At 37.0% G+C, this 23,354-nt stretch overlaps 2 protein-coding genes across 6 annotated transcripts in view; one reads left to right on the forward strand and one right to left on the reverse strand.

Annotated features, from left to right (window-relative positions):
• The first annotated feature begins 626 nt into the window (after window positions 1-626).
• The window catches only part of LOC108967314 (major facilitator superfamily domain-containing protein 6), a 24,664-nt gene continuing 1,936 nt past the window's right edge, over window positions 627-23,354 (forward strand). The window contains exons 1-4 of one of the 5 annotated variants that reach the window (XM_018930627.1): window positions 627-820; window positions 21,663-22,163; window positions 22,250-22,395; window positions 22,455-22,619. In XM_018930627.1, coding sequence (XP_018786172.1) covers window positions 22,103-22,163; window positions 22,250-22,395; window positions 22,455-22,619 — 372 coding nt within the window. In that variant the 5' untranslated portion in view covers window positions 627-820; window positions 21,663-22,102. Of the gene's footprint in view, window positions 821-924; window positions 984-16,306; window positions 16,383-16,417; window positions 16,795-21,662; window positions 22,164-22,249; window positions 22,396-22,454; window positions 22,620-23,354 lie in introns of those variants that run through there. The other 4 variants (XM_018930630.1, XM_018930629.1, XM_018930626.1 and 1 more) reach the window with 4 other exon arrangements.
• On the reverse strand, window positions 2,718-13,214 carry LOC108967313 (transferrin). The gene is made up of 4 exons (XM_018930625.1): window positions 12,375-13,214; window positions 4,774-5,141; window positions 4,393-4,695; window positions 2,718-4,329 (listed from the first exon to the last, which is right to left on the reverse strand). The coding sequence occupies exons 1-4, from the start codon at window positions 12,478-12,480 to the stop codon at window positions 2,959-2,961; spliced, it is 2,148 nt and encodes a 715-aa protein (XP_018786170.1). The 5' UTR covers window positions 12,481-13,214; the 3' UTR covers window positions 2,718-2,958.

The following is a 23,354-nucleotide window of genomic DNA, read 5'->3' on the forward strand; positions in this document are numbered from 1 at the left end:
GAACGTTTGGCAAGACTTAAACAAAATTTTGTCAGTCGAACTTTTCAACATTTGCTCAAAAACCGCTAGTTTTGTGTTCACCATTCACCAATACAGCAATATTTTTCAAAGAAAAGTTGCTCAGTCCGAAATTCGCATAAAATTATTATTTTTTGAGATCTTTTTAGTTTTTTGAAAATTCAAAATAATTTTCAATAATTTCAAGTTAAGTGTTAAGCTATACGCTTCGTTGCGTGGAGTTAAGGTGGTAACGTGTTGACAAGACATAAGCGCATAACAACTGTCAGTGTCAAAATGCCATATGATTGAACAAAGAGATGGAAAAACTGTATTTACAAGCATTAATTACCCTATACTCGTATAAGGTCCAAATGCACAATAGCTATCCTTTGTATTTATATTTAGAAAAATTTTCATGCTTATATACCTATGAATATTTACTGAATGAATTACTCCGCCAGATCTACATATACGCATACAATTGTGAGTTCTTGTACAATGTGCGCAACAAACAATGTCGCACCATTTCACCGTAGCGCCTCATATCAAAAGAGAGCGCAGCTATTAGAGAGATCCAATTGATGATCGAGAAAAGAGAAAATGAAGCAAACGTCTGCAAATGCTCAGATATAAGTGCGTATCTGATGGATACAGTTGTTCAGTTGTCGGCGTCTGCATGTCGGATTGCGAATTGGGAATTGATAATATTGTGAATGTATGAGTATTTACATTACACACACGTATAGGCATACAAAGAACACAGTATACGGAAGCCATTGACCTAAAATCGCAGTGTCAAAATTCAAAACAAACCAGCAAGGTAGGTGAATAAAGAAAATATACGAACACACATACATACGTATGTATACAAATATTGAAAGTGAAACAGACGTGCACAGTTCTAGATAAGTTTCTGTGCAAATTTGCGATTTTAATTGTTTTAATTGAAAGCTTAACAATTAGAGTATCAATAAAGTGTTGGTGTAATGTATTGCTTATTGAAATTTATATAATATGTGTGGATATGTGCGTATGGAATTGTAACGCAGTTGATATGCATAAGTTTGTGAACTGAATAACGCAAATAAAATGGCAGAAAATACGGTGCTGTGCAGTTGAAATTAGTTTTTTTTTTAAGAAATCGGTTAAAGGCACAAGTTTATAAACGATAACAAAGCCGTGGTGCCAAAATAATACACAAACTGGTTTTCTTATCGTACGGCTACAAAATGTCGCAAAATTAATTTTTATATACGCTCACATTTCTTAGCTGTGTCGCTTTCGCTTGTGGATTCGACATTTGATTTTTGGCGCTCTCTCTCTCTTATCACTTGAATAAAGGAAACCTTTATTTAATTAATATCAAACTGTTGTGCTATATAAAATAATTTAGTTCGTCGTTTTTATTAGTGTTTAATCAATGAATTTGTTGAGAAAATGTGCCCTCTCATCATTTGGTTGCGTAGCTGTCGTCGTCATTGCGATTAAATTGACAAACGCTTTTGTTATGGCAATTTGTATGGCTGCTTAACAACCGTTGTGGTGAAGTTTTGTATCAGGGGCAGGTGCAGTGCATAGGTGGTAAAGAAATACGTTAATTAAATAGCAACAAGCAGAAAAAAACAAAAACAAATTAACTATTTAGATATCAGTGACAAGCGTGAAACAGCTGATTGCTGGAATGTCGGCAAAAAAGAAAATACACTCTTATGAAGGTAATAGATTGTGCGCTTACAAAAATTGAGGAATAGATGGCGCTGTCGTGTTATAGTATTGAAGAAACGGTTATTTTCAAAAGTCCTTTGGTTTGATTTGAGAAGGAGGCAGCAATAGGAGGACCTATGGGGAAAAGGTGGTGACTTACACAAAAAATGGTAATTGGGCGCTCGAAAAGGCTACACTTGATAAGTCTCCATGGCTTAGCCGAGATCCGCACACGGACACGCCGAAATTCTCTCCTTTAAATACATTCCAGAAAACTTGAATAGCTGCGTCGCAGTGGCCAATCGGGTCGGCATTTTCTCTGGTCACATATGATATGTGGACGGAGCGGATTCGCTGGAGAAGAGGCGGGAGGGCTGGAGTTTTATGTAAGAAGTCTGCGTCCATTTTAGATTTAGGCTGTCAAACCACTGTAGTGTTTTCAGGCAGAAGTGGCTGATATTGAGTGGTATTGTATGAAGTCAAAATTGTATGAAGTCAAAATTGTATGAAGAGGGCCTCGCCTTTGCAAGACTGTGGTAAAAATATCTCGGCAGTTCTACCTTCAGTAAACCAAAAGGCATAGCCAAAACCAATCGTTACAATTCTTTAAAAACTTTCAAAATATGTAGGCTCTCACTGGGTTAATGCAGCGCTGCCAACGCGATTTCAAAGCCTTGATGGCGTCACGGAAGGTATTCTCCGGAATAGCCTTGAGTCTCTTTCGCAGCTTTACCGAATTTCACACAGAATTTAATCGTCTACCTCTGCTCTAAAGAACGCTGCATTTTCTACTTACACCACTCACAGTAACACGTCGCTCGAAAATGTTTGTCCTGACTCTCCAGCTGCTCGGAGACAACTTACCAGCCGCTCGTTTGTAAGCTAGGAACGCCCTCTACCGAATGCAGTCGTGGCGGAAGAAAATCAGTCCAATTACTTTCCGGACAAACCCTGTACATGCATATGTACATATGTATTTATGTATTTATTATAGACAAGTGAAAAATTAAACGATTTTTTAAGACAATTTATTGGCATAAACAGACACCTGCAAACGGTTAAACATACTTGGCTGATGGCTTTTGGTTTATAAAAAATACAAACGTAGAGTATAAAATAATATCACAAAATTGCATACATTTTAAATAGTATACCTAAAACTCGTCTCACAAATATCGATAGAAAATTAAATTAATGACTAATCGTGAATGAAATGTTTAAATCTATATAATGGCTTATAGCTGCGAACCAGCTTCAGATCCAGATTCTTCTTACAACTAAAAGTGTCGTTATGACTAGCAGCGTTAAAGAACACTGCAACGACTGACTCGAATTCGGATCCACATAAACGTTTTTCACATAATTCTCGAAAATATCCTCCATAATGCGTTTCGAATTATCCGCTCTCAAATCCATTAAACCTCTCAGTCCGTCCGTCTTATCACGGAACATAACATTATTGCGCTTATCGAATATGCCATACATGGTGAATGGGCGCGTTTCGGGCCGATAGCTTTTGCCGAAGAGCTGATCGATATCACGCAACGAATTATAGATTTCATTGCGGCGCGTCAACGAATCGTTATGCGTCATTAAATGGCCGCGTGTGGTCCAATGCATATAGCAATACTCGAATTTTGAGTGACGCTCATTTCCGCCGTAGGGACACAAAACGCGGAAGGACTTGTGTCCAGTATCACGCACCCATTTCGCTGTTATATTGCCCACCGTATAGTTTTTATATATAGCCGAGCTGAGAAAAGCCACTTCGCCACCTTCGGCTAAGCAACGTAAAGCGCCCTCATCGCCACGATAAGTGTCCGGACAGGTGCGATGAGCATTCGGATGCCAAGTGCACGAGTCACGGTGGAAATACGACTGTAGTGTGGTCATGCGTTGTGTTATATTTACAATAGTTTCTTGCACCGATAAGTGTGTGGGTCCTTCGTATGACGGTAAACAGGCTTTAGCGTATTCCAGATCGGCAAACGTTTTGAATTTTGAATCTTTATGCACCACAGCTATGACGGCATAACGTTCATGCATATCCTGTGAGAATTCGTAAAGTATCGGCACGAGATTGTAGTCACGTTGTGCTCTAATGCGATGCTCGTGATCGACCAATACGACATCGGCTGCCTTGTATTTGATATCATCCATGCATGAATCCAAACTTTCGGAGCGTATACACTGGATATTCGGTTCGACGCCATATACTTGGGAGGCTTCCTGTAGCCACGAGCATTTAACATGCTGTATTATGGAGGTGGTACAGTAAACTATTGAACGCGGTGGATTACATTCGGGAAAGCTATAAGCGCTTTGAAAAGCCGTTGCTTGATCGAGATAATCATCGATAGGTATGACATTATCCAAAGTGACGATTTCTATATGATAATTCTCCAAGAGGCTTAGCAAGGCATTCTGCCAGCTATTCGGCTCGTTGTGGTTCAAGCCAGCGACTAGATTTTGTATTTGTGCAGCGTGACTGCGACGCGCCGCTATAACTGGCCAAGGTTTGGCCACCCAAACACACGGACGTTCAGCTGTGATAGGCTGTAGATGTCCATCGGCGCATAAGTAACTGTACTCGGTGGGATTAGCTTGCGCGGGTAGTCCAGTTAACTGTAATTACGATATAAATAATATTAGTTAAAATTCGTGCGAGTAAATAAGTGGTAGACTTACGCCAAAATGACTGCGTACATCGTCCAGTCGCGCCCAAGCAACATTGCCGACACCATTTGTGAGGCAATACAGAGCGCCGCGCCGTCCCCAGTGCTTGTCGCCAATATCGCAGCGATATGAATCGTAGCAAAGCTGACATAACGACGGATAACGATCTTTGAGTATGCGATCCTGTTTAGGATCCGGTACCCATGGACCGGCTTTGCAGCTGGGACCAAAATATTTAGCCGAGGCGCTAATGCGATCTTCCGTTAGTGAGATTTCCGGATTGCATGATTTCGAAATCAACGTAGATTCGAAATACTGTAAATGAAAACATTCGTTGTTATTGTTACTTTTGAAAAAAGAAAATTAAATTCTAGATTCTCAAATCATACATACATTAGCTAAAACCTCCGTCCAATGATTGCCCAAACCATAACCGGGATGACAAAGTTTCGCACCGCGCAAATCATGCACTGTATGTATGTTGGCCTCATTGTCCACCACCGCGACTATTTCATATTCGAAATTGGTTTCATGTGAACGCATCTCACTCGTAACTAAAATCTCCACGCTAGCCCAACGCGCTGCTATTAGCTCCTCGGCGGAGAGTACGCCGAAGTGCGCGGTACCTTTATGTATCCGTCGTACGCAATCCAGTCGATCTACGCCAATCACACACTCAATATTACTGGTGGCTTCGAGAAGTGGGCAAAATTTCGGCGTTTTACGGTAGGTGCCACGAGACTCGACAATGCAGACGCGCACTGTGAAATAAAAGTTTTATTTTTTATTATATTTATTCTTTAAAATGTTAAATAAGATCTGCAGACTGGGTTTAAAGATGTTGGCTTTGGAAAATAGCTTGGATACTATCCACATAAAACTGAAAATCTAACTAGTCTCGAAAGCCGCAGTTTCTCTTTACGAATTCTTGAAGCCTCTTGTCGACCTAAGCAGAGAAGAGGAGGTTTTCCTATATCCGACCCTTCTAGGAATATTATACGTTAGGTTAGTTTAATCTGATAGGCCAGTAAACCACGCGTAGACCAGTTTTAGTCCTTTGCGTTACCATATGGAGTTCAGTTACTAGTTTCATGAGGATAAACGCCGATTATATGATCCAACTTTTTAACTGGGAAAAAAGGTTAAAGTAAACATAGAAAAAGATTATAGGCGTTATATTAGCTACGCGCAACACTCTAAACGATGGAGTTGGTTCGAAGATATACTGTTCACAGTTAGGCATAAGAGAGCCTTTGCCGGACCACTGCAGTATATTTTAAGCTGAGTACTTTGCTTATACGTGGACAGCCAAGCAGCAATTGGGGCAGTAACCTGGTATCGGATATCGGCCAGAAGTGTCTGGGGTAGCCAGAAGAAAGCAACATCATTTCTACTGGGTGTCAGGACACAAAGGCATTGAGGGTAAAGAAATTGTGGCCGAGATTGCCAAGAGTGGTGTACGGCTAACACCCGAAAACGTGATCAACATTGGGAGATCCTTGCAAAGTTTATACGACGATCTGAACAGGAGCATGGTAAAGAAAATCAAAACCTGATGGAACGAGCAGCCTGGTTATAAAACTGCAAAAGTCATTTGCAAAACGGTAGATCGGAAGTACACACAATTCCTAATGGCACTCGATAGAAGAGTTTGTAGGAACATGATCAAAATACTAACAGGTCACTGTCTGGTGGCCACACACGCCCACCGAATGGAGCTGATAGATTGCGAAGACTGCAGGAAATATCTAGATGAAGACACCAGGGAAATAATGGAGCATCTCATGTGCTTTGGCCTCGATTTGGCAGGCATACTAAAGGATGACTACTCATAGAAGGGTTCCATCATTCGTGTTCTTTCACACTGATCCAACTGTATTTTTTTTCAGGAATTTTCCACGCATATTATATATAGAGTTTTATATTTATTTGAGTAATTGAGAACTTTAGTTGGAAGTCGCCTCCGAAATGCTTTTTATTGGAGAATTCGAATGAACATGTACGAAACATATAAACAGAGCAACTGTCGTTGAGATCTCTATGGGCATGAACCAGTTTCCTATTTTATGGTTTGAGACTGAAAGAAAAGCCATGCTTGCTTAAAACGCAATATATCAAATGGATGAACAAAATTAAGCTCCAAAATTGCTAAAGCAGTTATAATACAATTAAAATGAGACGAATTAACATGACTTTAAAAAGTTGTTCCTTTCATTGCTTGCATTTGTTGTAGGGAGCAATTCTGCGACGGTTCATTTTTATGAGAGATGTGCACCAAAAAGTTGAAATTCATTAACCTTTTATATAGAAAGAAATGTATTAACAATTTTGTATCACAAAAGCTTGCGTAGGGCACAAAAACAGATCACCATAAACAATTCATAGACAACTGTGTCCTAAGCACTGCTTTTCGGCTGTCTTCAAAAGCTTTTGAATAAACTGTTATCTTTCACTTACGTGCATTCGTTAATAAACTTTGGTTTTTTATATGCAAATTCATTGGAACGCGTTTCAATTGAAGATCAGCGTGTTATTTCAACGAAATATAGGTATACAAGCTGCCCTTGAATAAGCGGAGAAGAAAGGCGCGTTACCGGTCATTAAACGAGTTGCCATGCGAAGTGCTTGATTAGTGAACCTGACACAGTTTGAGTCATGCTGCTCTACGGACATTTCAATGTTTCGTTGGAGTCCCCAAGTATTACATATATAACTATATAGAAATTTGCATTGTCATTCAAAATTTGACTGTTTGTGCGAGCTTCCAACCTTCAGCCATCCGCTCGTTAGCTCATTGCCGCTATTAATTTGTTGTCTAGTCTATAATTATCAAGCAACTATAGTACTACGGATATACTATGCACGATATACACACATACTTATGAAAGTGTAAGCGTATCCATGTGGTCTATAAAACAAGTGGATGATGTAGCCTTCACTGGCGTTGCTTGCCGCCGCTGGATGCGTGCGACAAATTCAAGCAGTTTTACAATTTACCATATGTACACATGAACATGCATTTACATTATGTATAGTATATCATTCCAGAAATTTACGCATATGTAACCGGTTCTGTGCGTAGTTGTAACCGATAGCTGTGTAATTTAGTCTCAGCCAGGGGATTCACTAGCTATTTATAATGTTAATATTTCTTAACTTTTTTGAGTTTGCCTTTGTGAAAAGCGTTTTTTTTTTTAATTTTTATTTTTACATATGCACAACATATAAACATACTTACAAGTATATGATATATATATATATATATGTATACAACGTTGCATAATTAATTGAAATTTATCTTGCGCTTTCTTTGTTTACCTTCTTTAACTGATTTAATACAAGCATTTTTAATTTATGCTGTTGTTAACTCGACTATAATCGCGTAAGCAGTATCTACGCCAATTAAGAAGAACATTCTTAATTTATGATGTTTAAAAAAAATCGGGAATTTTATTTATGAGTTTCGATAACTTTGAATGAATAAACAAATAATTCTGCCGTTTGTGAATTTCTTTTGAAAAAGTTGCTAGGCAACATTACAGCTGACACGAAAATAGCCCTCATGAATTACTTTAACATTTTAGACATAAGATAAAACTAATGAGTGGTATAAAATTGAGACAAATCGAAAAGAAGGTCGACGAAAGATTTAGTAAAAGTGTTAAAGCCAGTTATATACAGCTTCAGCTCGTTGGCTGAGCCTCATATTGTAGATTGTACTTGAATTACTTCAAATATTCCTTTGTAAAACCACAAAATAATATCGCTGTAGTCAGATCTTATAAGTCGACCAAGCGCCATGAGATCATTACAAATTTACTTCAAAGTTTTATTTCTATTTCCATAAGTTCACCGCGATGTTTAAAAGTGGGAGCTCACAGTTGTTTAACTTGAGCTCGCCAAAACGGGACAATCAAGAATCAAGAGTGTAATGTTTCTACCACGCCTTTTCCAAACAGCTTTTACTGCGGGTATCCGGTAAGATACTCAAATTTTGCTGCTGAACACCGATACGACCATCTCCAGAACTCCATCAACTAGAGAAAAGTTAACCTTACTGGTCCACTAACGGTACATGAGCTGTCGCAAAATCCTTTTGCACTAAGATCAATCGCAAGAGATCTAATGAACTCTTTGCCTTCAGTAAGGCTAGCCTCATTCTAGTAGTGGGGCTTTTAACGGTTTATTGCTCCATTGACTACTAAGCGTGTTGCTAATTTATAAGTTCGAAGACAGCAGCTCTTCTTTTCTCTGGCTTCAGAAAGTACTGCTTACAGCAGTGCACGTGCGATCTCTCTTGATCAGCCATCTAACCTAACCTAACTTAACCTAGCCTTAGAGATATAGCAAAGCTTCTTCTGCTTCTAAATAGCTCCTATGAGTCGACTTGAAAGAAATTCGTGTTATGATGGCCGCGAATTTGAATAAATATATTAAAAATGGTATTAGTCGTTGCCATATTGTTAAAATACTATATGAGAATGCTTTTTTTTTAACAGTAATGCTAACATTTTATGACATGAAATTCAGAGAGTTTTGAATACTAAAACCTAATGTCTGTAAATAAGGACTAGGTTAGGTTAGGTTAGGCCATTTAGTCCATCGAATGTCAGAGTGATCTCAGTTCAGAAGGCCGGTCCATTGTGCTACCTACAAACTCACAAGACCCTTACAGTGCTTTGAGCCTGTCGCAAATTTGTTGAGATGGCTAATATCATCATTTTCGGCTATGTCTCTTGATACGCCGGAAATAAGATTATGGTGATGTTTCAGCCTCAGACTTCTTTATTTTGTCCAGCCTTGTAAAGGTAAGGCCTAACTAGTGCTACTAAACTACTAGTGTTTCAAAATGTATTTTCAAGTTTAAGTGAGTCTTGAAGAAGAGCTGAAGAGCTTTTTATATATTTAAATACTTTTTAAAATACTTTGATTGATTATTTACTAATCATTGTGATAAGTTATGGTAGTTCTCTGTGTGTAAGAGTTTCCAATATGCAAAAAAAAAAAAAAAAAAAAAAAAAAAAAAAAAAAAAAAAAACCAAAAAACTGGAACTGGAATCATCGCTTACGGTTATTGCATTTCTTTGTTCAAAAATGTGTATTTTCAAATTAACACATGGTTCTCTACATTTCTTCTGCCTCTTTCAATAGATTCGTATATATTTTATATAATACATACATATAATTTTTTAAGGGGTATCTAGTAAGGCAGCTCCTTCATTAATTTAGCATCGCTTTTAGACAGGTTTTAAACAACGAAATTGCAAATTATGATCCAAAATTTCATTTAGCACTCAAAAAGTTGAAAAAAATATATTTAAATTAAAACCGGTGTAAGATTTATATTGTCATTAGTAATTAATTACGTGAAGTAAAAGTCCTAAAAAAATAGATTGGAAATAAAATACTTTAAACACATAATGAACATTTAGACATCTCTAATTATCTTATTTGTATGTGTGTATGTATTTTTGTATATAATTATGTGTTTTTTGCGCTTTGCAATTGATTGATTTTGGTACCAATTGTGCTTTCACTTTTATTAGATCGAAATAATCTTTCGAAATTGTTTTCACTGATCCTTTCGATTCTATAACGATGTCAGTCAGATCTCTAACGGTTAATTGCCAATTTTCAAGCTCCAATTGCTTTATTATATTGATGTGATGATCACCAGTTTATGCTGATTTCCGTCCTGGACTGGTTCGTTGTCTCCGCATTGTGATCCACTTTGAATAATTAAAATTAATGAAAAACATTAAATTCGCGCGAAATTTAAACTAAAAAATCTTGCTAATTTTTGCTCACCGTAGTGAGTATCTCCGACGTCTCTTATGGGTGTCGGGTCAAACTAACTCACTCTATACTCTGTTATTGAAATATATATAAATACCAAAACCAACTGCAAACAAACGTTTTACTACAATTAATGGAAAGTTAATACGTTATATTTCCATGTAATCTGCATAAAATCTAACTGATTTTAAACAGTTTTTTTTTTAGTTACTTCAATCAGTTAAGTAACCTGACTGATTTCCAGTTTTGTCATTGTGTTATTTTTTCGTATCCCCCAAACAAGTTTTATTTCTTTAAATTAGCAAGCGCCAAAATTTATGAAACAATATATTTTGTAGGTTTTTTTTATTTGTTCGTTTTTGTAAAAAAAAATTAAAAATATTTGCAGCGCAAAGTCAGGTAGACAGAAACCTGGTTTAGTTTAGCACATAAAAATTGAGAATGCTTGGTGAAGTGAAGAGGCAGCTTTGATAGATTTTGGCTTTCTTTAGTTAAAATTTAGCTGCGAGATTTTTTTTTGATGACTTGATTTTTACGCCAATATTTTTAGAAATTAGCAAAGTATGTCTTAAGTTATAAATAGCGTACGAAATTAGTGTTATCGTCCTGCTTTTAGTTAAATTTTCGGTGATTTAATATGTAAAGGCAATTCGAAATGTCTGACGAAATGTACAAACAACTGGTATAAGTGTCAGAAAATGGTATAACCAAATAGCGATGGAAAAGAAAACAGTTACTGGTTTAAAAAGTTGTGACAAAAGCGGTCCCGAAATTGTAAATATAACGAAAATATTTTTTTTTATTTTGTCGCCTTTAAAGTAATCCCCACCAGATGTACTTAATACACTTATGCCACAAAGAGACCTGTTGAGGGTACTCGTTTTATCGGGACGAGTCGAGCAAGAACGCGTTATATACTCAAAATATCACCAAAAAAAAAAGAAAAAAAAAAAAAGAAAAATCATTAGAACGGACTCACGCGAGATGTCGAGCTCTCTTGCCATATTTTGAATGCCGACTTCGACATAACGATCATTAGAAATTTTTGGTTATCCCTAAATATTTTACGATATAGGGCTGCCACTTGGCTTTCTTTAAATAATTTAATTAGCTCGATGTCTTAATTGGCCGGATTTTAATTAATTACTATAAATCAATTGCTACTTACATAATTGAATGTCAATTAAGTTAATTGAAAGAAAATTAAAATTTAATTAAATAATTATTACTTTAATTAGAGTTTTAAAGCTAGACTACGTTAATTAGAGAAAAATTGTATTAAAATTATGGCTTTCATCCCCTGAAGAGGGTACATTAACGTTTCGACGAAGTTTGTCAAAAAGCTCTCCACAAGAAGTTTCTCAGTTCTTGTATGGAAATCTTTATTATTTGATGAGATATCTTGACGAAATTCGGCATATATTGTTATCTATATATCATTCGAAAAAATTTTTCGGATCGGACCGCTATAGCATATAGGTGTCATACAAATTGATCGATCTATATCAAATCCTTGGATGAAACAATTTTTCATTTGACGAGATATCTTGACGAAATTCGGCATATGCTATAATCTCCGACCATCCTGTTCAGATCGGACCTCTACGGCATATACCCGTCATACAAAGTGATTAAAACTTTTTGATTTGACAAGATGTCTTCACGAAATTTGGCATATATTAATATCCGTAGCAACAAAATAATCCCCGAACAAATTGTTCAGATCGCACCTCTATGCCATGTAGCTGTCATACAAACTTATCGTTCGATATAAAAATCTTGTACAAAATTTCTTTTTATTTGACAAGATATCTACAAGAACTTTGGCATAGATTATTATCCAAGGTAACGCTATAATCTACGAAAAAATTATTGAGATCGGATCACTATATCACATAGCTGTCATACAAACTGATCGAGCGAAAACAAGTTATTTAATTGAAAACTTTTTCTTTGACAAGATATCTGCCCAAAGCAAAGGTATAATCTGCGAAAATATTCTTCTACGTTTTTTCGTGTTTTTAACGTTTTTTCTTGTTTTATCTACTACCCAACCAAGTGAGTACCACTGTACCGAAATTACAAAACTAACATCATTTGTACTAAAAGCAGAGCTTATTTTATAACATTTAATTACATATTAATATTTTTATTATGAGCAGTAGTAATTAAATTTTTCTTATTTACAACCGACTTACACTTCCCATCATCAAAAACTTCGGCGCTTGTTTCGGCATTAAATACTGATAAGATTGCCAGCAGCAAAACAAATGAACGCCCCTCGTTTGCGAACATCATCACCATAGAACTGACAATTAAACACACACGTACTAGTTAATAATATGATTTATTTCCAGAAATTATTTTAATCACTGCTTAATTTGCAATATAACTCGATATCTAGTCGTATGTGTGTGTGTTTTTAAAATTGCACGGAAGGCCTTTATATTGCACAATTTTGCACTTTTCAAAATCCGCTGGGAAGCTTATTTTGTGGGTGGTTCCGTGTAAAAAAAAAAAAAAAATAGAAATGCAACTGTTATCACTTGAAAAACGCCCACTTTGTAATTGTAACTGCTGACAAGTTGACCGATTTATTTATTATCAATTTATGTACATTTGCTGTTTCAAGCATCCACCACTTTTGCTATTTTTCCAAACTCCGGCTTCAACACTGAGCTTTCGCGTCCAACAAACTACACGCAGCGATTGCCGAACAGCAACTGAGCGTAGATTTTCGAAAATGTTTGTTTACATTTGAAATTTTGAAATCATTGCCGTAAAAGCGCACTTTGGATCGCGCTTGGAAAAACCGGTTTACGCTCTCTCGCATCTCAGCTTGGAGCTGAGATTTGTTTAAGTGAAGATCAATTTAGCTGTGTAACTTCTAGGCTGTTGTTGTTGGCGTTGATGTTGGTGATTTTTTGCGTCGCCACTGTTTGAGTGACAAGTTCAATGCAGTTTGGTTTGGCATCAGCAACTTGTGGTTCTGCTTGTAATGAAAAGCGATGTTGACAATGAGAAAACATGCAATTGTTAAACAGAAAAAAAGTAACATGCGAATCGCTCCACAAGACTGATCAGGTTTCCGTCAATGCATATCATCATTTTATGATTTTCGAAAAATTAAATGCAAACATGTAATATCGAAAGAGCACGCAGAGCGCCGCCTGATAACTATGAGCTAAGTATAGAAAAAATTAAGGAATTATTTATGGTTTAAATTCTTTTATATAAATTATTTGAATCTTTAATTTAAAATTAAAATTTCGCCACTTAATAACGGTAGCTTGCTTTAAATAATGTGTTTGTGGGAAATGAAATATTTGCGTTTGTTTATTTTTGTTTATTCACCTTAGAAAATCACATATAAATATACTCAAACATAACGGCGTTTTAACTCGTATGTATATACATATATTCCGAAATGCAGGCTTGTTTTTTATAATGATTTTGTTGGGTTGGAAAACCCATCTCAACCCACAAAATCATGTAAAGTATTTCCCATACATTCTTGCTTTGAAATACTATATATAATATGGTAGGTGAAACACAGAAACTTCAAATTTAAAAATGTTTATTATCATTCGAAAGAACATTCTTGGTATTTATTTGTTGAGACTAAGTCTCAGACCACCCTTCCAGAGACCAGTCCAATTTACGAAGACTCTTTCGAGCATTTCGACTTTTAACTGGCGAATGACACACGTGATGTTTTGCTTCAAAGCTTGAATCGAAGCGCGATCGTCCGCATAGAATTTACATATCCCCATAGGAAAAGTGTAACGGTGTGATATCACACGATTTTGGTGACCAATCTACCGGCCCAAAACGCGAAATTATCTGCTCACCGAAATGTGCGCTCATTAAATTAATGATTGATGCGTCTTATTGAAACGAAATGTCGCCGGCATCACTAGTTCCGATTTCAGACATCAAATAGTCGAATATAGTTGCGAAATGACTGTCGCCATTAACGGTTAAGACCTCATCGGTATCATTTTTGAGAAAATATGGACCAACGATTCCATCGGCCCACAAATCACACAGAACCGTTGTTTTTCTGGATGAAATGTCAGCTCTTGAATCTCTTCAGGTTATTCTTCGACCCAACATTTTTTTTGCAGACTCTTTAGCTTTACAATTTTCTGCGTTTCCACTTTGGTCCGGCCCTCATAACAGTCTTATCACAAAGACACTGGATGTGCTTTGTAGTTTAGGCACTCCCCCGACCAAACTTGAACGCACTGTGAATGAGTTCAATGCTATTATCGCCGCTCTGCTATCTATGTAAGTGTATGGTCATTTCTCTGAACGAGGCTGAACTCTGGAGCAGCAGATCTACTGCTACCTTAATGGCTGCAACATTGACTTGGAAGATACTGCAATAGTAAGGAAGTCTTAAACTGGAGTTGATAGAGACAGTAAATCCCTCCATCCACCTTCCCTCCAAGCTTTGATCCATCCACGAAGAAGCTCACTGCCCCTCTCCTCCAACGGCTTCTTTCCACCTATTGCTCCCTCATTGGTATAACGGCAGAGAAGAAGCCGCCAGAGCTCGGCTTGGCGACTCCACAATCTAGATGATCTCGTAAGAAGCCAAAGTGTGTAGGGATATCCGAGAGTTCAGATGCGCGTTCTTTAAAAAGCCTAGATTCTCTGAGTCTATTCCTATACCTTCCGGCGATATCTACGGGCACTATGTTCAAAATGGCGTAAGGTGCCATGGTTGGAGTGAATCTTTGTGCACCACACATGCTGATGAGCGCCGCATGTTGAACGCTCTCGAGTTTCTTTGCAGGTGTGGTCTTGGTACACATGTTTCCCGGCAAAAAAGTAAGACGGAGTCCGTAGTGCCATAACTAAGCGCTAATAAGGTATGAAACTGTAATTTGGTATAGGAGACTGCAGTAGAAAGGGTTACCTGTGGATCGATCTTTTTTGAAAAAGTGGGCGTAGCTCAGCTCTCTAATAGGTTTAATGTACATACTTCCTAGACCACCACAGCTTTATGACAATTTTTATAAGAACTATTGCCAACAGTGTGAAAATTGATGAAATCGGATGATAACTCAACCTACTCCCCATATGTATAACGGTACTATTAAAAACTACTTAAAGTGCGTTAAATAAATAACTTAATATGCCAGAAACATTAAATTTCACGCTCGCGATAGTATGAGAGAGTTTTAAAGTAGCCGGTGTAAAAAATAGACGATGGGCGTGGCACTGTCCATTCAGAACCTTCTCGACCGATTTCAAGTAAATTCAGTGCATAACATTCTTTTAACATTCCTATATCAGTGTACGGAAATGGGCGAAATCCGACAACAATCACGCCTACTTCCCATGTAACACAACTTGAAGCTTGTCGCACAGTAAATAAGTAATTAGTGAAACTTGTTGCAAAAAAGTGTAAATAGCCATTTTTGTTTTTATAGTGTACCCATACTATATTGATGGAATTTTCTTACGGGTTTGGTAATAAATATTTATTTTTCTTACTTCTTTATGAATAAACTCCAAGGTTTTACAAGTTGAATGTATATATTTTTATTTTATTTAAAAAATTTATTTAAAAAATCCATTCCAAATATTAATTAAACATTTTTTTTTTGGGTAAGCAGTAAGCTATTGCGGAAAGTAACAAATAGTAAGCATTTTTTACAGCGTAATTTATATACGAATAGTGTGTACTTAACCATTTCAAACGCTCAGCGCTTCTCCATACTTTTACTCTCCTTGCAATATAGATAAGCCTTATCAATACTATATTATGTTTGTATAAAGTTTATAGCATATAAATGCGAAATCTTATTGTTTATGTGTGTATATGCACATACATTCATATATATTTATGTATATATAAGCGAATAGGGATATGCACGTCTGACTATAAGTCTTCGAAATTGCGATTAGGGTAAACTCATTTAACTTTTCTTTGTGTATATTTATTTATAGATAATAATAATGCATATAGTTTTATACTTTACAATATTATTGCAACTTATTTACAAAGTGTCTGCTCTTTAAATGTTGACATGACTTTTTATTTATTTTTATTTTTTCATTTTTGTTTACTTAATCAAGTGAGGTTATGTTCGAATTGTAAACCGTAAGAAGCGATAAAAGCCTTATAACTTCAATATTATTGGAAGTAAAATTGCATTCGTTTGTTTTTGGTGCCACGAGCAACAATTGCGCGGGTGAGTTTACTTGCTGGCAGATATTTTACTACAGCAAACACTCGCAATGATTGACAGCTAAGGGGAGTGTGTGGAGAATGTGTCTATAGATTTCAAGATGAATACGAATATTGAATTAATAAAATAGCACAACAATAATGTGAAAGCTATAAAAATCTTGTTAACAAAATTTAATTTCGTTGTGAGAAATGAATTATAATTAATAATTAAAATTGTTATGGGAATTAACACGACAAGTAGTCATGCACTGGTGAAGCAACAAGTACGAGATGAATGTGATTTTGTTTACTCAATAATGCAACGAGTGACTAAAAGGCTTACTGCCAGTTGTAAGACTGCCTTAAGGACATATCATTGCATTAGTGTTTATAATGATTACACTATTCTTTAGTGTACCTTTGTATATAGTGAGGTGAGAATTAATGTTTGAAATTACTGGAAATTTCGAAAACTTGTGCAAGATCTCTAAACCATAGAATTTTCGTGCTCAATTGTTCTAAACTTTTGCCGAGCAAAGTACTAAACGGAGAGTGTATGTATATTTTATATCAAAAGAGCTACTTAAGTAAAAATTTCAAAGGCCTATGAGAGATGGCTTTAAATTTGTAGGATCATACATTTGACGATTGCACTCAGGAACCTGAGAACAATTTGCTTTGCTAAAAATGTGGAAGACACCAAGTCAAGTTAGAGTCTAGTCTATCATCAAACTTACAATGAATTGCAATTAGCGCATGTGTTCATTATCTCAAGGAATTATAAATAATTGAGCTTTGTATAAGTATTTGACTTGGCTATTTCGTTTTACTGAAGCTTGGAGAATTGCGAATCGAACAAACAAATGCTGCAAATCTAACATACACAGTTTGTCCGGAAAGTAATAAGACTGAGTCGATTTAAAAAAATGATTGAACCAAACGTAAAAATTCTTTAAAAATGTTCAAAATAGGCCCCTTCTGTGTTAATGGAGCTCTGCCAGCGCGATTTCTAAGCATTGAAGGTATCACGGAAATAGCCTCGAGAGCCGAGGTGCATGCTGCTTGGATACCCTCTGTCGTCTCAAAATGCTTGCCTTTCAGCGGCATTTTCAGGCAAGGAAGCAAAACAAAGTCCATTGGTATGCTAACCTTTGTTAGGTAGATGTTCATAACAAAGTCGGTGTGAGCCGGGGCGTTGTCGTGGTAAACTTTCAATCGGCTGGGATGTCTTGTCGGACCCGTGTGACTTTTCGTTTGAGCGTCTTGAGAACTTCTATGTAAAATTTGGCGTTGACGGTTTGTTCAGGAGGAACAAATTCATGGTCGACGATGCCTTTGATGTCAAAAAAAAAAAACACTGAGCATCGTTTTCAGTTTGAATTTGCTCATTCTTCTGGCCTTCATCAGCGACCTCTTCCCGGCCCTTCAAAAAGGTCTGGTGCCATCGAAACACACCACTTCTTGCTAGCGAAGTAGAGAATGAATAACAAAGCGGTTAATGAGATATTCACATAATATCGGGCTTTGAATTCAAGTTTCTAACATTGTTATAGGCCAATGAAGGACGTTTGTTACAAGTACTTTTTCAAGGACCTATATTCGACACTGTTTTTTTTCTATTCGCCAATCTTTGAATTTTTAGAGTTTCCGAAAATGAAAGATCTGATCTGTTGGGTATCATTATATGCCAAGGGTGTTGTTTCAGGAGCGATAATATTTCTTCGACTAATATCTGTCAAAGCATTTTACAGTCTAGAGCAAGGCATTAGGGAAACCTTGGAGTATCTCTTGTGCACTTGTCCCGCATTGCCAACACTACGCTGTAAGCATCTGGGATTCACGGTATGAAACACTGAAGGAGGTATCGCTAGTAAGGCTACTAGTAAGCTACTTTGCCATCTGGTATCGCAAAGGTTCAAAACTGGTCTATGACTGACTTATTGGCCTACCGGTCTAACCCAACCTAACCTTATAAGCTTTCGGGTTCCATTGTAGACGGACCGGTGGAAAACTAACGTTCTTGGCGAGATAGAGCTGGCTATGTTTGGAAAGCACGGACCAATTGCTCTTCATAAGACGTAGTTACGATGTTCTTAAGTCCGAAAAGTCCCAAAATTTCTGTTAAAAAGTACCATTTTCATTACTTTTATCTTAAAAGAAATTATTTTGTATTTGACAAAGGCAATCTTCTTATTAAATTTTATTGATGCATAACACAAATATTTACAAATTCAAAAGCCTCGTTGATAAATGTTTTTTTTTTTTTACCGATTTTCGTTTAATATTTTTAACGCTCGGTATCAAATATTTCGCGAGCACGATTTATATGGTCACTTAAAGCACAACTGCATTATAGGCACAAGTGTACGTAATTTCATACTACTTTTGTCAAATTTCGATTAAATCTTTTGGGGAGTTCCCTGGCGGCAGGGGGTAACCCCACGTAAACAAGTTGAACTGCCATTCGCTTCGCTTACTGGCTTTTTAGCATTGGCTACCTGAGCTGCAGTGACGTCACTAGCCGCGATCGCCGCTACGCACCAAACCAATTTGACATACTATAAACACTGTACGATACTATGTACATATTTTATATCGAAAAATGTATGTATGTATGTATAGTATGTAGCTGTATTCAAGTAGAGCTGGTTCTCCGTTTTCTCATCAGCATGCGAAGCAAAGTGTTAATTGCAGTTCCGAGTAGTTGCAGTCGTAATTGATTAAAAAAATAGTTGTTGGGGAATTTTGACAGTTTGTAGAATTTCAAATTTCGATGAATCACTTTATAAAAATATACTAGCGGTGCAGGTATTTGGAATGATAAAATGGTATTTTAATTCGGTTGAACGCGTGTTTAACTACATTAGATTTCACACTCAAGGTGATGTTTTTAGCTTTATTATTCCTTAATTTTTAGTTGGTCACAGTGATTTTCGAATTATGACTGCTGCATATATTCTACTTTCACTTAATACTGTCGCATTGAAAGCTCACAAAGCTGAAGTCTCTCAGTTACAGTTAGTCTTTAAGTTAGATTATCGGTCACAAATCCTGCTGCTTACCTCAAAGAAGTGACCGTCATTCAGATAGCAGAGCGGCGATATTAGTCTTGAACTCTTTTATAGTGTGTTCAGGGTTGGTCGAGGAGTGCCTAATCTCGCTATGAATAGCATCGAGTGGCTTTGTGATAAGACTGGTACGGGTGCCGGGCCCTAACGGAATCGCAGGAAATTGCAAAGCTGATGAGCTATCAAGGAAAGACACCCTAGAATCGCTATGGGTACAATGGAAGCGGGTCGGTGCTCACGTATCCTATTGTGTTTTACTATTAAATAGCTGGGCTTCACGGAAGCCTGGCCAGCGCTTGCTTACCATCGGTGTAGGCGGTGCTACTAAAGCGTTTTGGCCCAAGATCGATCGCTCATGATCATGCTGTAAGTTTGGGAATCTTACCGAACGCCATTTGCTGAAGCGGTATGGAAAATGATGAGGTGTAAACAAGTTAACACTTCCTTTTTGACTAATTCGCCTTTGGGAGATGAAGACTTAAACACTTGGGGGCGCAAACTTTCCGACATTCCATCGAACTGACGGCGGCACTATTAAAACACCTCTTAAAATTTCATATTTCTAAAGCATTGATTAAATAATAGACTTCAAGTATTGAGATAGCAAGGTATAAAACCAACACTCTTTTTGTCCTTGAAACTGCAATAATATTGTCTAAATAATTTTAAGGAAGGTCGGAGAGTTGACAGCACTTAGTTGGATACAAAGCCAAGTCTGCCACGGTTTGACGTAGGAACGGTTCATTTATATCAATGTCAAAAGTTAATTTTATCCTGTATGATTTTTTAGAGAAAAATGTTGTCTTAAACACACTTTGTATTATGAACATTATCGCTTGATATTCAAATACGACTATCGTAAAGAATAATGCTATTTTTAAGCTTTCAATCAAGCTTTTGCATGGAAAAATGGAATGTACCGAGGGATCTAAGTAGAGGTACTTTTTCTAAAGCCTTTTTTTTGCCAGATCACGCGTAAGTCGTGTCAAGCTGTCTTGTTATTTTTGTTGAGTATTGTTTAGAATTTTATCATTAAAAATTTTTCACCTGAACAACGTTTACAACTCGTTCAAAGAATGTGTTTCGTACGATTTGCTCAACTTATGGTCGATATAATCAGTCTATTGTGCATTATTCGATAATATTCGACCGAATAGACCACGTTCAGAACGCAGTGAAGAAAATATACATAGTAGACAAAAAGCTGAGAGTGTACACGAAGACCATGGAAAGTCGATTCTGCGCCATTCGCAGCAACTCGGACTATGGTATGAAACGACTTGGCTCGTTTACGTGGAGATCTTAAATTGAAAGCGTACAAAATACAGCTTATGCAGGAACTGAAGCCTCTCGACATTCCCAAGCGACATCACTACGCTTTATGGGCTCTTAAAAAGTTCCAAGAAGTTCCGATATTTTCGAAATTTTGTTCAGGGATGAGGCCTATTTCTGGCTCAATGGGTATGTAAATTGCCGCATTTGGGACGAAGAGCAACCTGAAGAGATTTAAGATTTTATGAAAACAAAAAAAAAAAAAAAACAATTGGTGTGGTTTATTAGCCGGTGAAATCGTGGATCCATATTAGTTAAAGGCGACTGTTATCGCGTCATGATAACCGACCTTTGAAGCATGAAATTGAAGCTCGTGATCTCGGCGACATTTGGTTTCAACAAAAAAGGCGCCACTTCCCATACATCGCATCAATGAGTGGACTTATTGAGAGAACATTTTGGTGACGTCGATAGGCCATCAAGATCGCTTGATATCACACCGTTAAACTTATTCCTGTGGGGATAATGTAAAGTTTAACGTCTATGCGGAAAACCGCGCTTCGATTCAGGCCTTGGAGCGAAATATCATGCTTGTCATTCGCCAATTACTAGACGAAATGCTAGAGCGAGTCATCGCAAATTGGACTCATTGGATGGACCATCTCAGACGTAGCCGCGGCCAACATTTGGATAATAATCTTCAAAAAATGTTTTCAAGTTTTTCGAGTCATAACAATAGAAGTTTATCACTTATGAACGATGTGATCTGATTAGATGTGAATTTATTATGACTGATATTCTATAAGATAATAAAAAATTATAAAGTGCTGATAACGCAGAAACTTTGACGGTATATGAAACACATGTAGTATGTACTATACATATGCTATACTTAGCAACTAATTAGGCTAAATAAAATCTAACACTTTTATTAGTTTATAGACAGACGTTTTCTATTCTAGGTTCTAAACAAACAACTATCAGAGGGCAATAACATGGCAGCGATATTGTACACGATTCCATGCCGAAGATAAATAATAATAGTACACAAGAGCGCGACGGTCTGAGCGTTTTGATTTTACGTTTATGATTACTGTTCGGTGTTTGAGGGAGCAGACGACGAGGAAAACGCAACGAGGCAGCGTTTAAAGAGTTATCAGTAAAACACATCAATTAATGAGATTACGGAAATTTTGCCAATTTGTTTCGGCGCTCTTTCGAGACGAGTGCATGCGACATTGCGTTGAAGCAGATAAAAATTGATTTAAGAATCGGAGCCACAGGTTCTAATTAGCAACGCTAACGACTGGATATGTAGATAGCTTTCGCGCCCCTAAGCGAACGTATTGATATCCTATGTTTTAGTGGATCGTGTATTTAAAGTGAAAGAAGTATTTTCGAAATGGTGAAAGTGAACCGACATCTTTTGCCTATTAAGGCGCATTACTTTTTCTTCATGGCCGGTAATTGAAAAAAAAAGAAAAACATGTTTCGCTTTTAAATTAACGCTAATCTCATTGTTTATATATTTTTTATATATTATGTGTAGCAATGGGTCCCATACTGCCACAGCTGTCGGTGTATGGCAAGCAGTTGGGCGTTTCACCAGATGTGATGGGCTATATAACATCGGTGTTGCCGATTATGTATGTGATAGCGAAGCCTATTGTGGGCTATATCGCCGACTATTTTTCGGTAATTTTTTTTGCTTCTAAATAAACGTTTATAGTATAATTTACTGTTATTATTTTTAGCATTTTCGTAAATTTATTTTCTCCTTACTAATTTTATTGATGACGCTCTCTTACGCTGCTTTCTACTTTGTGCCGCCTGCTGCACCGCATGCCATCAATTTGGATGTAACAGATGTTTGGAATGTTAGTTTTGTGGCGGCCGACTTGGCGAACTGTTCTTCGGAGGTAAGTGTAATTTTCATTTTTTTCCATTAAAATTCCACAGAATCCGCTTGACAAACTCTGATCTTAAAGAAACTACCACCTAGGTACCAAAATTAAAGCGACGTGCAGTCTTACATTAACTTTATGATTCCGGAAAGAGCCTAAAAAATGTGTGTTCTTTCTCTAACTACCGGAAGTCCGCTCAATATTTCAGTCAACTTTCTTTTTTTTTAATAAGGAATAAGTATTTATCTCAACTTTGATTTGGTTACAATACTTTAGAAGATCGATGGACGAATACCAATAGATCAAATAAAAGAAGCTCAACAATAGTCGTGACTCGAAGCTCAGACAGTAATTCTTTCTTCCTCTTTCTTTATTGGCCGAGTTTACAACACCGCGCCAATTATTCTTCCTTTTCGCTATTTGACGCCAATTGGAGACCCCAACTGTAGCCAGGTCCCTTTCCACCTGGTCTTTCCAACGGAGTGAAGGTTTTCCCTCTTCATTTCTCTTGAACTCACTTCGAAGTACCACGGGTGGAAGTTCACGAAAGTTCTGTGAGCGCAAGTCACTAAGGAGCGACTGGAAACGATTTTCTTACATATGGCTCAAGCAGCTCATGAGTTGCGGTCTTAGACGAAGTATCCGCTGGGTATCCAAAAAACATTCATTTGAAGACGAACAAAAGTGTGAAGGCGAAACATTCCTCTGTGGTGTGAAAAGAGCAAAACAGTCTCAGATGAGATACCCCCC

Source organism: Bactrocera latifrons, unplaced genomic scaffold, assembly GCF_001853355.1.
Source record: "Bactrocera latifrons isolate USDA-ARS-PBARC rearing strain unplaced genomic scaffold, ASM185335v1 scaffold_182, whole genome shotgun sequence".
Classification (NCBI taxonomy): Eukaryota; Metazoa; Arthropoda; class Insecta; order Diptera; family Tephritidae; genus Bactrocera; species Bactrocera latifrons.

Bases quoted from the DNA above. Each gene is read 5' to 3' on its own strand.
- LOC108967313 (XM_018930625.1), bottom strand. From the start codon at position 12,480: ATGGTGATGATGTTCGCAAACGAGGGGCGTTCATTTGTTTTGCTGCTG. The intron at 5,142-12,374 runs GTAAGTCGGTTG...TTTATTTCACAG, and splicing joins AGTTTTTGATGATGGGAAGT to TGCGCGTCTGCATTGTCGAG. The intron at 4,696-4,773 runs GTATGTATGATT...TTTCATTTACAG, and splicing joins GGACGGAGGTTTTAGCTAAT to TATTTCGAATCTACGTTGAT.